The sequence below is a fragment of the Osmia lignaria genome, chromosome 16 (genome assembly GCF_051020975.1).
Source record: "Osmia lignaria lignaria isolate PbOS001 chromosome 16, iyOsmLign1, whole genome shotgun sequence".
NCBI classification, from domain to species: domain Eukaryota; kingdom Metazoa; phylum Arthropoda; class Insecta; order Hymenoptera; family Megachilidae; genus Osmia; species Osmia lignaria.
In genome coordinates, this window is record NC_135047.1 from 5904818 (window position 1) to 5928504 (window position 23687).

The 23687-nt window shown below is 39.4% G+C and overlaps 1 protein-coding gene across 7 annotated transcripts in view; it reads right to left on the reverse strand.

Moving 5' to 3' along the window:
- Nucleotides 1-23687, reverse strand: part of PlexA (plexin A) — a 241956-nt gene that overhangs the window by 7620 nt on the left and 210649 nt on the right. For all 7 annotated transcript variants that reach the window (XM_034316396.2, XM_076692909.1, XM_034316397.2 and 4 more), the window contains 2 exons: nt 318-1049; nt 113-238 (listed from right to left, as the gene is read on the reverse strand). In XM_034316396.2, coding sequence (XP_034172287.1) covers nt 113-238; nt 318-1049 — 858 coding nt within the window. The remainder of the gene's footprint in view (nt 1-112; nt 239-317; nt 1050-23687) is intronic.

Genomic DNA, 23687 nt, shown 5'->3' on the forward strand with positions numbered 1-23687 from the left:
ATCATTCTGAAGGGAATGATTCCTTACTCGAAAGAGCCACTAACGACACGTGAAAACGGTCGGGGAATTAATGCGACGGCATTAGCGTGAAATTGATGATAGCAGTTCTTACCCCGATGATGTGCACTTTGACTTTGATCACTGTCTTCACGCCGGAAGAGACCAGGATCTCCGGGGAACCGGTTGCATTCAACGTTGGACAGAAAGCTGGACCGCTTCTGTAACTTGGACCCATCCTCTGTAACATTTAGAAATGAATTTTCTTTCATTGTTTCGCAATCGACAGGTGTGGAATATTCGATGATAAGTCTACTTACGCTAACTCCTGTGACTAATATGTCATTCCGACAATTTTCAGCCGTGTCGTGGGTGCATCTGTGCCCGTCCACGCACCAGTCGCAAGGGAAACTGGAGGATACGCACTGGGTGCAGGAGCTGTAGGTGTTGCAGTCGAAGAAGGTGAAATTTGTGTCGACGAGGTCAGGCCCGTTCGTCATCCTGACGGATAATTTCGCGGTGAAGTGGTGCTGTCCCGGCGGGATCGGAGGTAATAAGTCGGTTCTCGGCGTGGTGCAATTCACTCCGAAGGATTTTCTCGAGGCGTTCGTGATCAGAGTTTTGTCCAGGGTGGAGAAAGCGCAGAGGAATTGTCCGGATAGCGTCGGCAGATTCTCGATCACCAGCTCCAGGGTTCTGGCGGTCGTGCGTTGGAGCTGATCCGGTGTGACGGTCGTGATGGTCGTGCACCTGCCGCTTTTGTACGAGATCCAATAGAGAGGATCCTTCGCAGCGTCCTGACAATCGCTCCGAAGATTGCATTTGTTCTCCAATGAGCACCAACCGCAGTAAGGATCCTTCGCTCCCAGACAGTCGAGGCAGGTCTTGTACACCGAGCATTCTTGCACTTTAACCTTGGACACCGTTTTCTCTGTCATGACGTACAGGTGCATCAGCTGGGAATCGAACAACAGGTCCGGGTTCACCGGGGAATCTGGATCGATCTCCAGGTCGCCGTACTCCAGTGCCAGGGTCGAACTCTCCACCACGACCTGCAAAAGAAACGCGTAACGCCGCTGTGATTAATTGTGTTCGACTCGATTGCACAACTGTTGCTCGCTCGAAGGGGAACGCGTGTAAGCCGAGGATCGAAAGCTTGCCTTCCATCGTTAATGGAACGTTTTTCATTGAAAGGTATTGTGAAACTTGCACTCAGTTTTTCCTATTGACATTTCGAAACATGGAAGGTTGCATGATTCGACGACAGAGAACTATAGCAAAATAACTGGTATTGCATTTTTATTCCTTTACTTTAATTTTTATTATTCAAACGAACATCAGGGCATTTTTTATTTCACCCTCGGACGGAGTCAATCGTTTTTTTAATAATTATTTTTCCAGCATATAAAACTCTAGTCGTCGTAAACATGATCAACGTTTAATATATAATAGTTTTGTTATTTTTTATACAAACAGTGCATGTGAGATTAATACCCTTTTTGCATGCGATTTATTATTTAACTTGTTTCATTCAAATAAAAAAGGGTAGCAACGATGAAACGGTGGCGCAAACCACGCGAAATAAAATATTTACATCAGGTTTACACCGACAAACGTGGCTCGCTTCGAGACTCGTCAAATTTTAATCGGCAATCACCGCGTTTCGTCGCGCCTCCCCTTTTTTTTTTTCGTTATTCATCTTTATTTTTCCCGCGTTTGGGTTTGCCATTTCGAGAAAAGGGCGCGACGATTAATTTCGAAGCGCGGACAGATGGTAGGCAGCTAGACGGAGGTTACAAAGTAAAATTTACGCCCGTCATTCGCGAGCTCGTTTCCTCTCGCGTTCAGCAGCTGCGTTCATTTTCTCGCAGACTTGACCATCCAGCTTACCGTTCATGGTCGCGGTTAAGGGGTCACAAATTAAATCTCAGAACCGACCAAGCTTTCGCTGAAACGACCACAACGACGATCACCGCATCGTCTACCCGCTAGAATTACGCTCGCTTGTCTAATAAAAAGGACGCGCTATACCGGGACCGAACAGTGAATAACAGTAATCGCTTGATGATGATAAACTGGATAGCTTGAACCTTTCGGTGATTCATTCTGGTAGGAAACTCTTTTGAAACGCGGAAGGAAACACGCGGATACTGTATGTTATAGGGGTTTAGAAGTTTCTTTGATAATTATAGAATATTTCCAATTTAGAGATATAAGCAGGAAAGGGGTAACTCTGCATGAAAAAGTAAGTAAAAAATGTAGAGTGACATTTTTTGGTACGACGGTTTATTTTCAAGTAAATTAATGTTAACCATTGGACGGCGGACCAGGGAGAGAGGCCCGATTTTAATTTCATTTTGTACTTCGTGTTATTTTAAAAATGTATCATCTTATTAACTCTCTAAGTAGAATATTTAATTAATCAAGATCCAATTTCCTACCAAAAGCTTTTCCTACCTACGATTATTTATGAATAATCGCAGCTCGTAATTACACCTTGCTAATTCATAAAGTCTACCACCCAATTAACAATCGGTGGCCAACAACGGGCAACAGAAGTTCCTTCTACGCGAATTCGTCGATTGTGTAATTGAATTGCATAATTATCGTAAGAAACACTCTCACGTCTTGTTTCCTTTTTATTTTTTCAAACGCCGGTGTAAATAGCCGTTCTTTCGTGCCCATCCAACAGCTCTTTCACGCGAAGCTTAAAATACATGGTATCTCTCACTTGTTACGTCTTTACGCTTTGAACGCTTTCTCCCTCGAGTGCTCGCTCGATTTTCTATACGATTATCTTTCCTCCTCCTTTCCCTGCACTCTGTCACGTTTTATTTTAAAGCCATTAATGTTGCTTCAAAGTGATTGTCTGACAGAAGAAATTAACCCTTTCTATTAACCCCTTCTTATTGCAATTTTATTTGCAATAAGGTTTTGTCATTTTGAAATGATTGCATGCCTCTTATTCTAAAATTAATTTTATTTTAAATTCTATAATTTTGGAAAACGATTGCTCCCATTAGCATTCCTTGGATTTACCTCCAATTTAATTCTATGTGCAACTTTTCTGATTGACTTTTGTGCCACATTCAACGAGTGTGAGAATTTAATAAAACTGTTTAGTTTTTAATTTATGCTCAACATGAACGTGGGTCAGGTTGGATTCTTTTCTCTCTAGTCGCTTTATAAAAATCTGACATACATTGCCGCGAGCAGGTTGAAAAAGACCAACAGCGTGAAATTAACGAGCACCATGTTCGTAGTCCTTTGGGTTAGGTTGAAATTTTTCTTTTCTCCCTTTTGCGACAATCTCGCTTTTCCTGTTCTTGCCTCTTTCATGCTCGCCGTTTTATTTCGAAATCTTTTGTTCAACCCGTTTAGCGCTACATGAAATTTCAAGTTCTTTGTGACTGTTTAAAGATCGACTAATTTCTCTTATGCGTAATCTTTATTTGAAAAGAAACGGTGTACTGTTTGAAGTTTCCAGTAATTATTCTTGAAAGTAGAATCGTTATAAAATTGTATAGCGAAGAATTTCAAATTTTGAAACAATGAATTCATCCCCCCAAATAATTTCTGCAAAATTAACATATTTCTCCTAATTTCCATTGCAAAATGTTAATTAATTTTCATGAAAATGAATGCACATATAATATGAATAAAATTGAATTTTCAATTTCCCTCTCGCAATAAATTATTACTCATAAGTTGCACTCGACCCCTTTTCAATTTTAAGCTCTCTATCGTTTCACTATATTCTTTTTAATCTAATAATTCCATAAACCATCAAATCATAATCTAAACGATTATAATCATAATATTACGAAATATTATTGGAACCTGATTGCTATACGAATATTCCCACACCCACAGCGTATCAATCTAATCAACCATCTCCCTTTCATCCAACTCAGACATCCATCTCTCCGTTCAATATCTCCTCATCCAGGAAACGTTCACGGTGCATCAGATAGAACCGCTGCATCTTCGAATAGGGTGGTCGTGGAGGGTAAAAAAAATTAACAAATTCTCTGGTATTTTTGCCTAGTCGTTCGCGATCGCGGCGTACAATTAACATCCACCTCTACTCGGTAGTTGGCTAATTATTGCTATTATTTCTACGAGCCGAACGCGAAGGAGGATTGCAACATAGTCGCGATAGACAGGCTTGATCGGCTGTCCATGCCAAGTCGATTCGTTATTCGGGTTAAAGGTCACGCGCCGGCCGTTCGCCGAGGACGAGGACTTCCTTTTACATGCACTCGACTTCTCCTCTCGTTCCTTCTGCCACGCTCTTGAACTTTGTCTCCTTTCTATCGCCCGTAGTTCATCGCGGCCGATGCATGTGTATCGTGCAATTAAACGGTTGGAAAATAAAGGGTTAAGGGTGCCCGTTAGGCTTCCATGCTCGCGGCGATAACTAGGCGCGCCGTCTATCGTGGGTGGGAAAAGACGACGTCGGTGATTGAAGGATATGAAACGTGTAATGCACTTGCACCGGTAGTTTGGCGCGGATCGAAGATTGCTAAGAGCCTCGCTTTTTTTCCCTTCGCTCTCTTCTTCGAACTTCTACTCTTCCTCGACGCCGATTACGCGTGTCCGTTGAACTTCTTAACGGGAATGGTTTTTCATCTCTTGCGGTGAAGAATGTATGGATTCTTCTTTAAATTTAATTATGAAAACTACCGACTCGATCTGTGGAATTTCATACCCTCAAAGTCCATCACCAGGAAGTTATTAAGAAATTTTCCAAAGTTCAATTATATTGTTTCATTATTTTTTTCGAAAATGATTCCATTTTCTTCGTAAGCGCGTCTAATGCTAACGTTGGTGAAAATTGCTCGTCAAGAGCCAGGGACCGGAAATTGAAGTGAAACATATTGCCTACGGAGGCGGGTAAGAACTTCTGTAGCCCCCATGGAAGATGGGGGCAGGCATAAGTCAGTGGGGTCAAGCCACGTCCAAGTGAGAGGCGTGCCTCGAGAAAGACGAATATAATCATCGTGGAAACGCTTTCGATCTTCGCGGTTGTTTGATTGATTTATGCACAGACAATTATTCTAATTACCGGGCTACCGAGTCTCGGCTGGACGTTTTAATTACTCGAACCTGGAAGCTTGCTCATAATTTTCCTTCCACTCTTACATTGAAAATGATCCGAGAACACGATGATACAAACGGAAGTGGTTGAAAAAGCTCGAACGTCCATCGGTATCATCACTTTCTCACGATTACTCGTCCACGTCGAGAATGAAGGATTAATCGCGTTGCTTGCTAAATGTAATAAATATAATTATCACCGGTACAGGGCCTACGGCATCTGCGAGATCGGTGGGCTTCAATTACAAGCGTATCTCTCATCGCTCGTTAATGACAATGAAATAAAAATCTACCCTTTATTCGACCGTTTGCGATGCAATTAAAGAAGGCTTGAATTTTTCATCCCTTCGATGCACCTGCATCTCGATGCAAGTTGCATCAGAATGCAATTCTCGAGAAAATGAAGAATTTTGTTTGGAAACTTTCGAAAGGAAAATTTTAATTAATATTTTCAAACCACCTCATTAATAATTCAGAACGCCATAATCGAACAATATCCTCCTATAAAAATCAACTCTCAGGTAATTAAAGTGAATGGGAAGAGTAAACGAAGGCAGTGACCGTTCGATTACAAAGAAACAATCAAGAGAACCGAACTAATCAATTAACGGGAAGATAAAAAAGAATAGGGAACTTTGTCGAACAAAGAATAAAGACAGAAGGGTTATTGCAAATTTATCAATCGATTCGTAGGGTGCAGCCTTTACTTTTTAAGACGACCATCGGTCCTTTCACCTTTTTTCTTTAATCTTCAACGCCCAACATCGTGATTAAACGGGGCGTAATCTTCCATCGAGCGTGCAAAAGCGTGGTAAAGGTAACTCAACTTAATAATCACGCGGCTACAAAGAACAAACTCGAGGAATCAATAAGGGTCAGAGGAAGAAGAAGAAGAAGAGTGGTGAAATAAAGGGAGGCCACCCGTTCTTCTTTTTATTCGCACGAGATCCGCCCGACGCCGATCGCCAGACACAAAGAAACTAATAACGCGTTCGATACAAACCTACCGAGAAGTTAGTGGACGTCTTAATTACTCGCCTCCTTCCTCTTTCTCCTTCAGTTTCACGCTGTTTTCGTCTCTTTGTTCGCGGGTAGTCGCAATCGTGTACCGTGCACGCGCGAGAAAGCGTGGGCGCCGCTAAGATATTGCTGTTCGACACCGATGAAAAAACGAATCTAGACTCGACATTCTTGAATCGATTTCATGCGGGGGTCTGTACAAACGTAAAGCTGCCTTTTCATCGGCCAATGGCTGTTTTCAGACTATTCTTGTTTGTTATGGGGGTAATGAAAAAGGTTGAAGAGAAATTCAAGGTAAAAAGAGATGTTTCTAGTACAAGACTTCTATTTTAGCTCCTGAATGACCATTTTGTTTTACTTTTTATATTTTAACATCCGAAATTTTAGATGAAACTTCACTTTATAAATCCCTGTAAATATTTTCTTCCTATCTTTTATACTTTTCAAGAAAATAATTTTTAAAGTTAATCATCATTTTAATGGCCATCCTCTTTAGTCTAGCGTAGTTCAACCCCTTAAAGGATTAATTTTTTTGAAATTTTAGAAATCAAAAATCATTCCCTAAGCGTTAAATCTCTTTTCTCTTCTTTTTCTCTGATATTATTAATTTAATATCAGTATCTATCAGATGATGACAAACGATAATCAATAGACAAGATGGTGCAATTTAATTTCCATTGAATTCAATTTTCCACTTTCAACAAATTTCATTTTCATCCCCGTTAATTAAATTCCCGTGAATTCGATATCGCATCTTCGTAAACTTCACCACCGAGAGTAAATGAAAATCACTTTTCGGATCAAGCAAATTCGTACGGAACAAAGGGGGTTAATTAGTTAATTATACGTATCATTGACGAGCTATCATAATTCTATTGTGCCGATATATTCAATTTTTAACACCCCTTACAAAGTAATATAATAATTCGTTGTATCGCGATTGTATAATATTTCGTAAAGAGAATCATTTATGAACCTTCATTAATTCCAATTTCCAATTGAACAATCCGGTGATTAATTTCATATGAAATTTCGCCTTTATGCATTCTGTTTTGCAACATAAATGATCTTTTTTTTAAAACGTTTGAATAATCGTTGATCTGCAGAATAGCTCATTTCTATCAAAATAAAATAATGAAAATTATTTCAATTGTATTAAAAATTATAATATCTGATGTTTCACCAACTTAATATTTTTTTATGTAACACGAAGGAATCCCGATCAACGAATCGATCTACATCGTCGTTCGATCCGTCGGGTTCGATTTGCATGTTATAATTTAAGGCTCGACCGATTTTCGAACGTGAAACAAAGCCAGTATGGACTCGAGGAGGTGAACCGGTCAATCTCGAATGTAATTCAACATTTCACCGCGCTTGTATACATTTTTAAGCCCGTATTTTTCACGGAATATTAACGGGCTTGCGCTTCAATCTTTCGACGCAGGCACTCGCGGTTCCGCGTCAATTTTTATGCAAAAATTTCGTCTAGCCTGGCGTTTCACGTTGAAATGCAACATTCGTGAAAAATTTATAGACACTGCCTGTCATACGATGCATACGACAAACGAGACTCGAGGTATTTTGGCTAAAATGGCACGTGGGTGGAAAATTGGCCGCTTTTAAAATTGCTGCCACTTTTTTAAGGCTATCTATACTTTTTTAGTAGAAGAAACAGTAACTAATTAAACTTGGTCAAGTAATAGTAGACAATTTTTGTTGCTTCTGAAAATTTTCAAAATTCCTTCGAAAGTAGAGTTCCAAAGAAACGCGTATCCTATTCGCGAGAGAATGGAGCTTAACGCAAAGCTCCAGGCTGCATCTTGCATCCTGTCAAGACGTTTCAAACATCCTGACGGAAGCGACGCGAGTAGAGCAGAACAAGATTAAAAGCAACGTGGATGGGTGTTGTTGTTGCTGGAAACGCGTTTCCTCCGGGCGTATCAATATGCGCGAACACGTATCAGGAAGAAACGCGTCAAGGAATTTCTTCGATATTCTTAGGCCTTTGTTTTCCGAATATCTGCCGTGAGAACGGGTGAACGACAGCTCTGACAGACGCGACTACTTGCTTTAGAACAGGAATTTAGTTATTCTCTTTGGGGGGTGGATCTTTGTTGCTTTGATCGGGTCCCGGGAACGAATGGAAGTTAGAAAGTGGTTGATATCAAACACCATCGTCCTGTATCGAACTTCCCTGTGATTTTGATTGATAGTAGGGAATTCAGGAAATTTGGGAAAATGCTAATTTTTCTAACAAAAAAAGACAATGAGGTGTAAAAAGTAGGTCATTGACAAAACCTATCTAATTACTTTACTAATAAAAGTAAGAATTCTATATTTGTCGAATCTAATCCTTTCAAGGAGCTGCAAATCTAATTTCATTCATGACATCATTTCTAGGAATTCACTTTAAAATAATTTCTACACCTGCATCTTCGCGTTCAGTGCAGTAGAAACAGAGGTTTATGACAGATTTAATTAACAGCTGGCAAGAGATTCGTTTCACGATTTCAATGCGAAGGCAATATTGCTCGAAGGGAGAAGAGCACGATCAAATGGGATGGGAAGGGGTTAAATCGCGCCCCCTTTTTTTTTTCTTCTTCCTCGTTCTATCCAAACACGTTACTCGCATTACGCATGCATACGAACGATCCTCTTGCACACGTACACACGTTACACGAGCGGAACGAGCGCGTCCGTGGTATTTCCGTGGAATTTTCAAACGCATTCTCGGACATGGTCCGTATGGAATTCGCGTCCATCGTGATTTTTCTGCTCGAATGCGTCCAGGAAAACCGAAAAACCGACCGTCACGTTCTCGTATATTAATATATATCTCTAGAAATCCTCCAGGAACTTGATTCGCTTAATTTGCCGGCTAACGAGCGTAAATCACGCGAATGAGCACAGATTTAATCGTTCGTAGATTTCGATAATTAATTCGTCAAACGTGAATGTCTCTTTATTGCTAAATTCTGCAGATGATTTATTTCATTTCTGCAGATGAGTGCAAAAAATGTGTTGGAATAAAAAGATTGGTACATGTAGGAGAATTGAAATGAAATTTTAATGGTTCTTCTTTCTTTAAAATGAATTTACTCTGCTGTGAAATATTATGTGATTCGATGATGACATTTCACGTTCCTCAATTTATCCAATTTCCAAGACAATGGTAAATTCTTGTATTTCTGAGAGAATCGTCTTAAAGCAACAATAAAAATATTAGCTCCTCAAGAAAGTTGAGAGGCTGAGAGTTGGAGAAAAATAAGAAGAAGAAGCAACCGACACGAACGATACTTTGCCTTCCCTCGGCTTAGCAAACTTCTCAAAAATCGAACTTCGACCAACATTATCGACGCGAAGGAGCAGAAGCCACGATAATACTCCCGCTTTTCTTCAGCAGTTTCGCGAGAGCTTTGCCACCGTCGAGATAATGCTCGCGAATTCCCAACTGGCCTCCGCAGGAATAAAACTTCTCCGCCCTGCTTTTGCTACCTCCCATTTTCCTTTATCGGCCACGTCCGATCGAGATTAATTGACGTCGAATTACCATTGATAAAAAAACGGCCACTGCGAGAGACGGAGGAATTGTGAGAAAGTCACTTAAGCAGGTCTAATTAAAAATACTGCTACGATTTCCTTATCGGAACGTACAGACGACCTGGTCGCGTCGAAGAAGCATCGTTCAGAAAATGAAATTAACTCTCTGAAATTCAATTAGGAGAAAACTAATTAGACACTGTAGTTTGGAATATTTGCGTTGTTCGTGGGACAAGAGGTACATTCATTTAAATCTCTTTTTATTTCATTTAGCATTCTGCATTGGGTACCTGGGAAAATAAAATTATAATAAATATTGAGTGGTCCCTGGGATAATTATTTCTGAAATTTGTTGATTAGATATCCATGGTATGAATATATTAATACAATTTTATTGAAAATTTGCATTTCTAAATTTTATAAGAATTATATCATTTGATAAAAATACGTTCTTCCAAAGCACACAATATTTCTTCCTTGACAAAATGGTACCAGAAAATGACCCATCGAGCAAGGATTAATCCAACCAAGGATTTTTCCGCTCGAATTAACCGAGAGACCAAGTCCCTGAACGGGAAAAAAAGATCGAAGGGAATCGAAAGGTTAATCGGATTTTTCTCATAAAATCGTGCCTTCTCACAGGGGCTTCGTTCGTTCGTTTTTCGTTTCTAACGACCTCAGGATAGAGGGTACCGTTTGCCTCCGAGTGGTTCGAACACGATTCCCGAGCAAGTGGTGCGAATCCGATAGAAACTTTCGGAAGATAACGATTTTCCGGGAACTCTTTCATAGCTAGCCAGGGAACGAGCTAACTCGTCGTTTATAATAAACACTGGCCAGAGGAAAGTTTGTAGCCGTGGTGCAATAACGTTTCGTCGAGGGGTTCGTTAACGACTTTCCCGTCGAGTTTTCTTGTTTTTCAGCCGCGCGACGCTCGTTGCACATTGCGAATTCCGCGACACGACGATCGTTTGTCGTTTTGTTTCCTATTGTCTTCAGTTTATATTTGGGAGATGAAAGGAAGCATTGTGTGAACTCGTATTAGGATCGTGGAGGAAAGACTTTCAGACTTAAGAAATTTAAGAAACGTGCATTTTTCCGAAGTCTTGGTTATTGTTTAATGTATTTCAATTAAAATAAAGGGAATCTGTTGGTTAAAATAAATGAAAAATTAAAAAAAAAAGAAGAAAAACGAAGTAAAATTTCCAATTTAAAATTCATTTTCTAACTTCTTTGCAAGTGTACCTTGTAACACATAAATCAGACTGTTTGAATAACCCGACTGTTAAAATAGAAACATGAATTTTTCAAAGGTATTCGTGAAAGGTTCACACAACAGAGTTATCTCACATACGGTACACTTTTATTCCCTACTACTTACTCTATAATCCCCAAGCTTCCACTTCTTATCCCCTTTGGTTCCTTACTTTCCATGCTTTCCCTCATCCTTACAACCCTCTCCATTTCGCGCGACCTGCAGACACCGTTACGCTTCGCTTCAGATTTTTCCTCTTCAGAAAAAACGAAGGAAACCATCTAGATTACGTGGAACGACACACTAATTCTCATCTATCTTTCGCTTCCTTTCACCACCTCCCATCCTCCTTTATCGTTATCATCTCCGCTCGAAGCTCGCACCGTGATTTTTCCTGTCCTGTTCATTTTCCTTTTCAGCCAGCTTATTCTCTTATAGCCAGCTCGGTTCCTCCTTTACAATCTAGCATATCTTTCTCCATCTTTGCGGCTGCTTTTCTCATTGAAAGCACTGCTCCAAGACTTCCCTTCGTCGCGTAAAATTCTACTTTTTACGCTCCCTCATTTATCCCCTAACATTTTATTTATATTACTCTCTGCCATTCGTCTTAAAACTTCATTCCCGACTTTTTCTCCTCTAATCACCCAGATTTCCAACTAGTCGCCTTCATACACGAGTTTAACACCGGATTAAAAAGACGAAATCTTGGAGATCCGAACGCTTGAAGCTGGCAAAAGGCGAGGGTAAAACGAGTTCGGCCATTGTTTTATCGTTTTAATCGCGCCTTCGTGGCCTTTTATATTCAAATCAACCCCTTTTTACGATGACAGGACTGACACTTTGGGGCGCAAAGGAATAGGGTGCTCTATATGCGTGATGTATGGGAGATTTTGTATATTGCGAAATTTTAAAGTTTCTGTTTTGGTGGAATATATCAAACTTGAAAGTTAGTTTATTATTAAAATCGAAGTGTTATTCATATAGATCATTTTATACAAAGGTGAGAATGTTTAAAAGGAAAGATCACTTTTCATTCCATCGATTGTCATGTTTAATTTTACATTCATTGACGTCAAATTAATTATGGATTGTAAAATGCATCGCGTGCATCGTATTTAACTGAAATTAACAGAGGGCTATAAAAAGAAATTATATAAAAACAACCACCTGTGATCGAATTGTAATTCAGGTAACAGTTGGTATACACAAAAAAGCACAGTAATTACGTTTTTGAAAAAACATTCTCATTTTGTATTCTCATCATTTATCTTCATTATTCGTTCACTTTAATTAGAAGCTCTTCAAATTTTAACCTCCAGGAATTCGACAAATTTCACCCAGTTGTTTTTTCCGAATATTTTCTGGCAAGAATGTCGGGTTTATTCGTCGACGATTCCGTATCATTCCGCTCAGATTATTCTTGAATCTAGCCACCCGTTTTCCTTCTTTCTATTTTTCCTACGAGTCAGCTTCTCACCCCTTCCAGCTCGTCCTTATTGCCCATTTCACCCTTCCAGTTTCGCAGGGGTTGCAACGCCGCGAAGGGAGTGAAACACGTTGATGGTCCAGTGACGCGAATATCCATTGTTTACGAGGTTCAGAAATAATTTTACGGTGGCCCCAGATCTTTTACTACATTTTTATACATTTGCCTGAACGTGCGCCGGGATGATCGCGAACCCTTGAGCAGCTCGGATGAAAATTGACGATAGGGAGAACACGTGTGGAAACGAGGTTTCATACCTTTTCATTTCCAAGGAAAGCTGCACGAACAATTTTGATTTAATCAAAACTTGTACTCGAGGTGTTATTAGCTTCTGAAAATTTCTTTTCTTAGCTTAGTTTTCTGTTTATAATGAAGAGATGGTATTAGGATATGATAGAAGCATAATAGGGTTGCCACAAAATTACATTTTCTATTGTAATTCCACAGAAACTTCTTCACGCTGCTATCCAAATTCATGAACTCTAAGGCAATATATTCTCCCTACCAACATCATAGAAAATTCCCTTTAAATTCACCAGATGCACGCCCTCGAACAAAGTGCTTTGTCACCTGAACGATATATCAAGAAAATTGTGTGTTCCATTAGCTATTTACGGTGGTCGTCGGTTAAATCGCAGGCGGTGTATAAAAAGAATTTGTCGCGAATCGTCAGCGATTTTCACCTAATGTATGCAACAGTAAGTGGATAACAAGGTGGACGCGATAGCGATAATTAAATGCCAATTCCACGGAGGGGGAATGAATGGACAGCAATTGCATTCGTCTAGCTCGCGTACGAATGAATAACCGCTAATCGAGTCGGACAATGCTAAATCACAACATTCATTTCCTGCTGTCTATTTCGGCTTCGAAGCCGAGCGAAAAAGCCAGAAAAGAAAACGGACAATCGTTGCGCGTGCTCGATCTCTATCCTCGATTTCCCTCCATTAAAATGTCCGCCCATTGTGCGGGCCAGGACACCGAGGGAACGGATAGATCTAATGTTTTCGATTTTTATCCGGCAATTATACAAGTGTCCGGAACACTCTTTCTAAACAGCATCTGAAATGAGATCTCAATAGAATGCTGAATTACATTTCATTATTAGCTGTTAGAGTGTTGAAAATTGTTACAACGTGGCAAAGCATGTTCAACATTTTTCGTACTTTTATTTTATTAGTCAGCATAATCTTAGATATTAATAGTGAATGGTATTTAAAATACTTCTTCTTTTCCTAGTTTACAGTTATTTCATTAGACTAAATTTGGAGCGCCAGTCACTAACGACCGCCCAGGGCAGTGAACGTGTTAACCCTTTCGCAATTATAGCATTGGTGAGCCACCGGTGTGCATTAGATAGCAAATAGAATTTGTATCAAATTAGAGCAGCGTTTACTCCAGTACACCACACAATTTATCATGTCTATAAAAATAAATTAGATAAATATAGAAAATATCTAAGTTTCTATTTTTTAATTTTATCGCTAATTTTATGCGAAAGGGTTAAAATGTATGCAATCGTCCTACTCGCTTCAATCGGTCAAGAACGCAGTAGTGAAAGTGAAAATCGGTTAAAAATAAACGTTTTACAGGATTTCGAGGGGGCGAATGATGCGAACACGATCGTGAACAATGGTGGGAACGCAAAGATTTACGATTAAAATCATGGTTCACGCGTCAATTACGGTAAATCCGCAATCTCTTCCTTGGCGATTGTTGCACAAAGAAGCATAGAGCGTAATAATTACGTGGCTCGTAAATCGTGGCCGATCCGAAGCGGTGAAACGCGTCTGCGCGACCCTGTCGCTTTAATCCCTCACGACGAGCATCGATTCCCGTGATTTATTTAACGAGCGTTGCCCTTGTTTTATCGGATCTCCATAAATTACCCCGACCTCCGAGGTATTATTTAGGGCTGTTTTTTTCCTCCTTCACCCTGTGATTTTAGGACTTCGCTTGGCGAACACCACCCCGTTTAACCGACCCGGGACCTTACCAAATACCCTGTTTATTGAATGTATTGTACGTGAAATAAGCAATGTAAAATTGCAATTATTCTAGAAATCAGATTCTGTTTATTTAAATAAACTGGACAACTTATAGTTAAATAGATGATTGGGGGGTTCAAAATCTTCCCTCTAATAGTTCAATTATTATTTTAACCCTTTTGCTACATTTTTATATTAAACTACTTAAGACACTCAATGATGAGTATTCGTGATCGTCTGCAGTATCATTAGCTCGATTTAAGAATCAATTTACTTATGGACCATTTATCAAAGAGAAACAATCAGGTCGAATCGATCGAATCGCTATTCAAATTTCGTGATTGTTCGCATTTTTGGACGGGGTGAAACTCGGCCATGAGCCTCGAAGGAGGCCTCTAAAGTTAATTTGTGATTCTCGGTTTTTCTCACGGGAGTGCCTCGACACGCGAACCACTTAATTATCGTTTGACACGCTTCTACGAAGGCATCGGAGCTAAAAAAAGAAATCGATAATTCGCCGTTTTTATGGAAACGCCCTTTGTGGATTTTACGGTGATCGAGTACGTCTTTCTTTATAGAATGAAAAGATCTAAAAATTGCACCCTCAGGCGTTTATGTCTTTCATTATTTTACCTTTGTTCCATTTAAATCGAATAAATATTTTATTTAACTGAACGTTCCATCACCGATGCAATTGGCAATTGGAGACACATTTGCAATTGGTTATTTAATTTTTAACTAACGATTGCTCCTGGCTAACGTTTTCGTTTATTTTCGATGAACAGTTAATTCAGCAGATACAATCGTGATGCGTGTAATACATATTTAAAGATCTGCAACTCGCGAATCATAATAGAAGCCGGGCTAAATAAAAAAGATATTTAAATTACACGAGGCCACCCCTGAAAGATTTATTATCGTGGCTTTTATGCTTTTGGAACAACTGGAAGTATAAAATTATACTTGTTTCATTTCTGGTACGTTTGCACGCTTCGTAATTTACAGTTATAACAGACGATAAAAAAGAACATTCAAGGGTTGTGAAATATGCTTTTCTCTGCAATTGAAGGTTTAAATTTTTAAATAAAAATCTACAAGATCAATTTTGTTAAATCTCATCATTTTGTATTATATGCATTAGTCTTCCACCCCTGAAAATTTTGATATCTTCTGAATATCTTCCTGAAGATTAACAAGATTTCTCAGGGTGTGATACATTAGAAAGGAAAATGGTTGGATGTAAGTGCACAGCAACGATGAGGACAAGGACGACCCCCGCAGGGGTGGTTGGTTCTCGAGTAACGGAAAGTTTGGCAGGCCTGACTTTTTATCCCTAGACCAGACGTAAAGGGGCGTACTTACACACTCCATACCCCCCTTTCCCGTCTACTTCGACCCGATCCCACCCTTTCTAACCCTCTTTCCACCCCCTCCGTACTCTCGAGTTTCGAGAACCGATATAGATATATCCGGCCATGCTTTCCTTTCGTCTCGTCGAGACATTAAAAATCCCTCGCTTTCGAGGTCCTCGAAAAGGGCGCGGTACCTATACACGTACACATAACACGTGCCCCCTTCTACCGGTCCCTAGAATGCCACTTATCGAATAACCCTCGACAAAAGTCGCGGCAAAATAGGCTGTCTTCTTTTTCGTGGAAAATGTCGTCGTCCATTTAACGAAGAGTTTTCCTTAACGGGCAAAAGCTTTTCTCCGCGATGTCCCATACAACAGACGCACGAGTTTTTTCTCATTCTACTGATGCGTGATTTACCATTGCTTCAGGGGTCGGTCTCTATGGGGTAGGCGAGCTTTTTTGCCTCGCACCTGTCTCGCGAAATGTGCCGCTCGAACCTTTTCGGTAAATGGGGGAGAAAGTTCCTTTTTTTTTCTCTGTACCTTTCGGAGATTTTCTGGAAATGAGATGGCGGAAAGTATTGTTAAATGGGGGAGTTATTTTCTTCAGCAGGGAGGATTTGAAGAATGCTGTTGCGAGTGTAAATAAGTTCTTTCTTAAGACTTTTTTGGGGGGGTGAGATAGTGGAAAGTGTGGTTAAATGGAAGTTATTTTATTTAGTACGTAGGTTTTGAAAATATAGTGTTGGTTCAATCAGATAATTTAAAAATAAAAAAAGAAATAAATTCTCAATCTTACTGAACTAAATTAAAGCATTAAATTAAATTTCCGATTCAATACATGATTAATCGAAAAAGTTCCCTGCATGTCACATTCTTGATACAGCAACTTCTGGATCGTATAATTAAATGCAATTAAATTGCAAATGCAAGTCGTGCAATTACAAAGTTCATTTTAATTCTACTTTAAACCCAACACATTGTTAGTTACAAGAGCGTTCATCATTTAGCATTGTTTTTTTTTAAATTTTCTTTCTGTAAAAAGGAATTTACTGTTCTATATGATAAATCGAGTAAAGATTTAACGATGAACGTGAAAAAAAGAATTCGTTTAACAACGGGAAATTCCCTCGCGTTAATTTAAATCCCCCAAATTACGGCATCTCCGACGAGACAGCAATTATACGAGTTTTTGAAAAATATAACGACCATAACGAGAACGCATCTGCATTTAGAATAGTTTATAAATAAGGAAAACGTAACGGTGACGTTATTGCACCAGGGGTATTAATTAATGCAGCAACACGGTAGTAATAAACGTTTTACCGGTGTAATATTAATGTTTGATCGAGTTATTCGAACCGATGATAAAAGATTGAATGTTTCAAATGTGTATTCATATTTTAGAATGTACTTCGAGGCAGACATCAAATATGACGAAGAAATTTATCGATTCGAGTGCAACCTTAATTAAAATCGATAAAATTTCGTAATTAAATTGCTCGAGGGTCTCTTTGTAAATCAGGCAACGTATTGGATTGAAAAATTTATTTAATTCTTTCTGAATTGTTCAAACAACAAATCAATTCATATGAAAAACAAATATTTCGTTAAGGGTTTTTTATATAAAAATAAAATTTTCAGATGATGCATATGACTAATCAATATAAAACGAATCGAACTGTGCCATCGTTCAAAATTCATTATTCTCTTATAAATAGTGGCTTTGTGATCATAGGTTTTCGTCGCTGAAAAGGTAAAAATCGCCTCGAGAAACGAGGACCACGGGATAAAAGAAGGAACGTCCGCGAGAAACGCGACCCGATTCCCGGAAAACAACGGGTACCGTTACCATGGGTTCCCATGGTTCGACGACGGGATCGTTACGCGGAGCCAAAGCGAACGGCTTGTAATCGGAACATCGTGGCCGATCGGCGTATCCCGATAACATAAAGCGAGGATCATCTTGCGCAACGTTTCGCATTCCGTAGGCTAATGGCGAGTCCGTTTCTCGGGTTCTTTGCATGCTCTGAACATGAACAGAGGAGATGGGATTCGATGCTGTTCTCCCGATGGAGACTTGTAACGATTTAACCCTAATGTAAGACGACGATCGTTTAATCCTTCTGGGTGGTAGAAACAAAATAATCATTACATTCAAGAATTATATGAATGTATGAATCAGCAATAGATATAATTATTCTTAATTAGATGCCTTCTTATTAAGGTATAAGAGGCAATGAGGAAGCTGGCATAGAAATCTCTGAAGATATCAATTTCTCACAAATTAATTATTTAATGTATAGTTGATTTAAAAGCTTTTATTTGGCTTTTATTTTACTGTCAATACATCAAAAAAATTGATTTTTTATAAAATGTTACATGACACCCCTTTATACACTTGTATCTCTAACTATGAATTTAGTTCAAACTCTATCGGCAAAGTCCGAGAAACGATTTCACTGGTCACGGGGTCGTGAAACGATCGTGAGAAATTCGCTCGAGATAAGGAAGCGTAAAGAGGACTTCTTCGAAGCTGGCTCGTCCATTGTTCGCTCGCTGACAAAGCTTGTTCTATCTCCGGGCATTAACGCAATTAACGGATGTGTCGTATGGCGTGCCCTTCGAGGATGACTCTAACGTAATGGCACTCTCGAGAGTAAGAAAGACACGGCTAAACCAAAATACACCCACCCTCGCTCTCCCTCTATGGTATCGTAATTAGTATACAAAAGCGACGTGCCGCGTAATGAACTGGCTGACAAGCGTCAATCCTTAGGCTCGATCCATTTGTCCTCTTGGATTCGCTCGCAATTCTATGGAGCTTCGTTTGACGAAGGAAATTATAGAGGACCCCTGTCGGCTTTTCTACGGTGTGAACTGTTTAGCTAATCCTATAGAGCTGATATTAAACTCGTATTACCGCGATGGCGAGCCTTTGTACGAGTGTCCTCTTTGAAGGTTCGTTTTACAACCAGTTTATTAGGAAGTTGATTTAGCTCTAGTGTTTGCCCAGCTTCGAGTCATGGGGAACTTCATCAGGGATGGGATGGTGTTTGTGAAAGCCACAGTGTTTGGGAAAAAGACTTTACCGTTTACCATCGAGGAATTATTCTACTTCACAGAAAATCTTTTCTGTAAATGATCCTTATATTTGTTTTTAATTATTTATATATAGAGTGATTAATTTATATCCTCAGTAATTAAAATTTAATTTTGAATTCATTTTCACTCCCAGTTTCTAAATTTTATGTTAAATTTTCAATATATAAAAGTATTTCGTTTGAAAATTTGAGGAGGAGATTGAGTGTTAATTTATCATTCAACGCATGACTCTGTTACACTAAAGACCCATGTCCCCGAAGGTATCATGAGATATTGTCCAGCTTCCCTTCCTGTAAAACAATTCCCAAACATGGTAGAAAGAATCTTCTATCCTGCTGCTTATTTTTTTCCTTCCCTACGTGCTTTTTTACGACACTCCTCACGTTCGTCCAGAGTCATCGTGGTCCTCGCAATTTCTCACGGTGATTCCCGTTGAAGGGCAGACGAGCCGACAAGAATCACCCGGACAGCTTTCTCCAGAATTTCTAATCTAATTTCTGTCAAGTTCCCCTGGCGTGCTCGTCAGGCGATTTTTCTCCCCGACTCGCGAACAAAGCAACTTATTTCCTCCTTCTTTTACGGAATTCGTCTTTAATAAATGAACAGAAAGTGATTTTTATAATAATTTAAATATTGGTCGAAGAATAATCTCGTTTAAAAAGGAGTGGTCGAGTTGGTTGACTATTTAATGAAATAAAAACTATGTCTTCAAGTAACCAACCATAGAAGATTCTTACCCCAACTTCATTCTACTTCGCTTCACCAGAAGGTTCAATTTTCATGGTTGATCGAGTCTTTTTCACAAGTATGTTGAAAATGTTCCCTCGATCGTTTCGAATTAAGGGAACGGGGCAAGAAATTTGACTTTTAAGGGATGCGGGTCGATGAAAGACCCACCGTTTGCCACTCGTGTGCTCTCCTCGAGAGGCAAACTACTGAATTATGACACGATACCCCGAGGGACTTTACCCTTCGTTCATCAAGTCTAGACGTTTTGATTTTCGAATGGGGTGTATTTCGGATATTTAAGTAATTCGAGTGCCTCTCGTAGCTGGTTTACCCTGTCGAAACAGAGATTTGCGTTTTACTCGAAATACCCTAAAGCTTCTCGTGTGGTCCCTGCTACCCTAATAACAAGCTGTAAAATTTGAGTATCTAATGCTAATGCATTTATGGCAATATGACAATATTTTCTAATAATTTTTAAAAACACAATATTTTTTCTAAAGCTTGAAAACCTAAATGAAAAGAAATTTATTTTTCGTCTTTTATTTTATTAAAAATTATTTTACCCCTTTGAAAAATAAATAAAGAATTCAACGAGGTAACAAACATGTTACAATTTTAGACACTCCTTCTGTTGTTTCGTAGAAAATAAAATACCGAATTGCAGAGCTTATTTACTGTGTCGGTTTACCTTTGAAAAATATTACAAAGATAATTTCACAAGTTTTTCTTACGAAATACATCGTCCTAGAGGGAGATCCAGAAAATACACTGGAAAGGATGAAAAATATACGAAATACGATGCTTGTCATGGTCCTGTAATCTTATTTCGGGCTAAATAAAGGAGTTGACGCTAAGAAAAGGATTTCCCATTGTTCCGAAGGAAATTTTTCTAGCTTTTCCATCGAGATGGCTTAACGTCAGATGTGGAAAACAAGTCTCGCGTAGACTTCGTAACAACTTTCGCAGACAAGTGTTTCTAAATCGGTGGTTAACATAATGTGCCATCATTTTGCGTATTTGTCGACAACTACGGGTGTTTTACAAATTGAGGATGTACTGTCTGTTACTCGCATCGCTTTTCATGCCAGTTGTACTCATGTTACCTACCATTTTAGTTATGGATCTAAATTTCAGAATCAAATGGCCTGCTATCTATTTTAAACCTTCCGGTAATAAATCACTGTGAAATTATTTTCAAAGAAACAAATGTAGAATACAAATCAAAACTTGGTCGCTAGTTTCATTCATATAGATCTAATATTTCAATTTTTTATTTCTGATCATTCATGGTAACTTAGATCTATGATATTCAACGTGTTAATAAATTATCTATCGTTGAAACATTTTAATAAATTTTGATGTTCTACTTCAGCGTCATAAAGCTGTAGATTTCTGTATCGATAGCCGAATATATCACAGTGTGTTCGAACGAATTCGAAAATTTTGATTTGTTAGTACAGTGATGTACGATTGCGACAAGTGACTTTGTAGAGTTACAAGATACGATTCGACAGAAAGAGTCGTTACATATTCTGGCGGACGTATGACGTATGGAAACAGAAAATCCGAAAAAAACGGAAAATATTGGATGTCCATTTTCTGCTGTCCATTTTTCAGACACTGATCAGACTGGTTGATTACTTAAAAGAGAAACGTCGAATTGGAATCGGTATTTCAATTAACAATTTTCAGACGTGCTATAAAAACTTTTCACAGTATTCATTCTCACTTAACAAGCATCAACGACTTAATATCCCTCGTTTAAAGTCAGTCCCTAATTTTGTCGCCCACAAGAACAGGAAGACGCCGAATTATGCAAAGCAATACGAAAAATGGCCCTCCGGTATTCCAATAGTCCTCCGATTCTCTCTCTTTCATCTCCTTCTCTCTCACCCCGTCTGGCAATATTTTTTTTCTATAAGTACCATTCATCGAGCGAGCTCTAATTGAAGCGAATTCGCCCCGCGAGAGGGAATATTGGGAAAAATTTTTTTCGTTTCGTCGACCGACAGTGATCTCTCCGCGTGCCGTATGATCGATACCCCCCGTGGAAGTGTCTGATGCTGTGATTGGTCGTAAAAAAAAAAGAACAAAGGACGAACGAGGGTGGGTAGAAGAAGATGGGAAGCAGAGGATTCCAGGTGAAAGAAACAGAGGAAAGGTAGACACAGCGGACCAGGGAGAGAGACTATCGTTGAACGACGAATTAAATGACGTTTTCGTATTCAGTCGCGAGGACACTGCCAGCATCCCCAAGATGAAAGAGACTACCCTCTCTTTCTCGCCATTTATCAGCCACTGATTTTTCTCTTTTCATCTCTCTGTTTGTCTCCATCGTTTCGCTTTTGTATCCGCTACGTTTATACCTGTAGCGGGTGATCTGTTACAATTTGCAGATGAGATTTTGTCATTTAGACTTTTAAAACAAGGGTGGGTATTAGATTCGACTCAAGCAAATTACAATTAGAGAGGACATTTGGCCTGTTAAAAATTTCCAAAAATCAATTTTCTTTCAATTTTTATTCAATCTTCAAAAGGTTTTCTTGCAATTTGAAAAATTTCACATTTTTTAATTTGTAAATTTATTGGATTCTCAAAGGATTTAAAGAGCACATATGCGAAGCTTTATCATACTGCAACCCCTGCTTAAACACGTCCAACAACTCCACCATCTTCTTTTAGAGTTACAATATGTAATATTACTCCAGGAAATTGCCCTGATGCTCGTCCATGTCGTAAAGAGACACATTGGACCGAAACTACCATTTCCAGTAGTACAACCATGAAATATCCGAGACGGTTTCTTTCTGTTCTCAAAGCTCGTCGATCGTTTCCACCCCCGTATTTCCCTCTTTTCCGCTTTCATTCTTGCTCGATAAAAGAAGCGAGAAACGTAATCGCGAATTTGATTCGCGTTCGTTGAAACGTTCTCGACGTAAAGTATACTTTTCGAGAAGTCCGTGAATGCTTGTTGCGCGACGATTTTTTTCTCTTTTCTCACGTTACCGAATTCGAACGTATTCTGACCCCTTCCTCGCAAATGGAACGTCGAGGACAGGTTACGCGAGACATACGTCTCGTTTTTCCGGTTCTCTATGACGTCTTATCGGCTTCAAAGCGAGTCGATTTGCCGTCTCGATCTTGCCTCCCGGTTTAATCGAGTTCGCGGTCCGTGCTTTTTCACGATCTCCCGCCTCTTTGCTGACGTCGTTTTGCGACCGCGTTGGAAATAAGGTTTAATGTTGCGTGTCGAAGAACTCGGGAATTTCAGGGGTCGATTACTGCTCGCGTACCTCGAACAATGGCACGAAAATCGGTAAAAATATTCCCGCCCATTGTCTGAACTGGAATAGAATTCTGAATAGGGAACCGGGAAATCCGATCGGTGCTTTTAACCGAATTGATTATTGATGCACTCTCCTCGCTCCAAAGTTCCTGAATATTTTTTTGTAAATAGATCTCTTTCTAATATTGGATTCAGTGATCGTTGAACAGATACGAAGCATTATATCCTTTTATATAGATTATATTTTCTATGGACAGCTTCGAAAATATTGCGACTCGTAGGGTAATTTTTCATGATAATTACTTCCCAAGAAATGTATAATTAAAAGTCCACAGATAGCTTCGCTTTTATACTCTCAACGGCTACTGAATTCGAATTTTCCGCTGGCCGAGTGTTATTCAGCTTGTTTAATACCGGGGACAAAATTAAAACACAAAATCCGACCGCGACTCAACCCCTTCTCCATCCCCCAGACCCGTATATACACGTATCGTATTATGAATCAGTCGGCGCAGACGTGTCTCGATATTCATCTGTTTGTCTATCTGTGCAAATTTTACGCTCGGTCGCTCTTCCCATTTTCTCTGAACAAGCCGAACCCGGTACTCCCGCGCAAATAAACTACACGCTGATAAATTAGAACCACCCTCACCCCCGCGATTCCACCCCACGAATTGATTCGGGAGTAGACCGTTACGAATTAACGTAATAGACGTTGCCAGTTTTGACTTTCAAAGAGGTCCTCGAAAATCCTCTTTCTCGCTCCATTTCTCTGTAAACAATATTTTAGAACTCCCTTTGTTGAGTCGATTTTTTTATTTCTT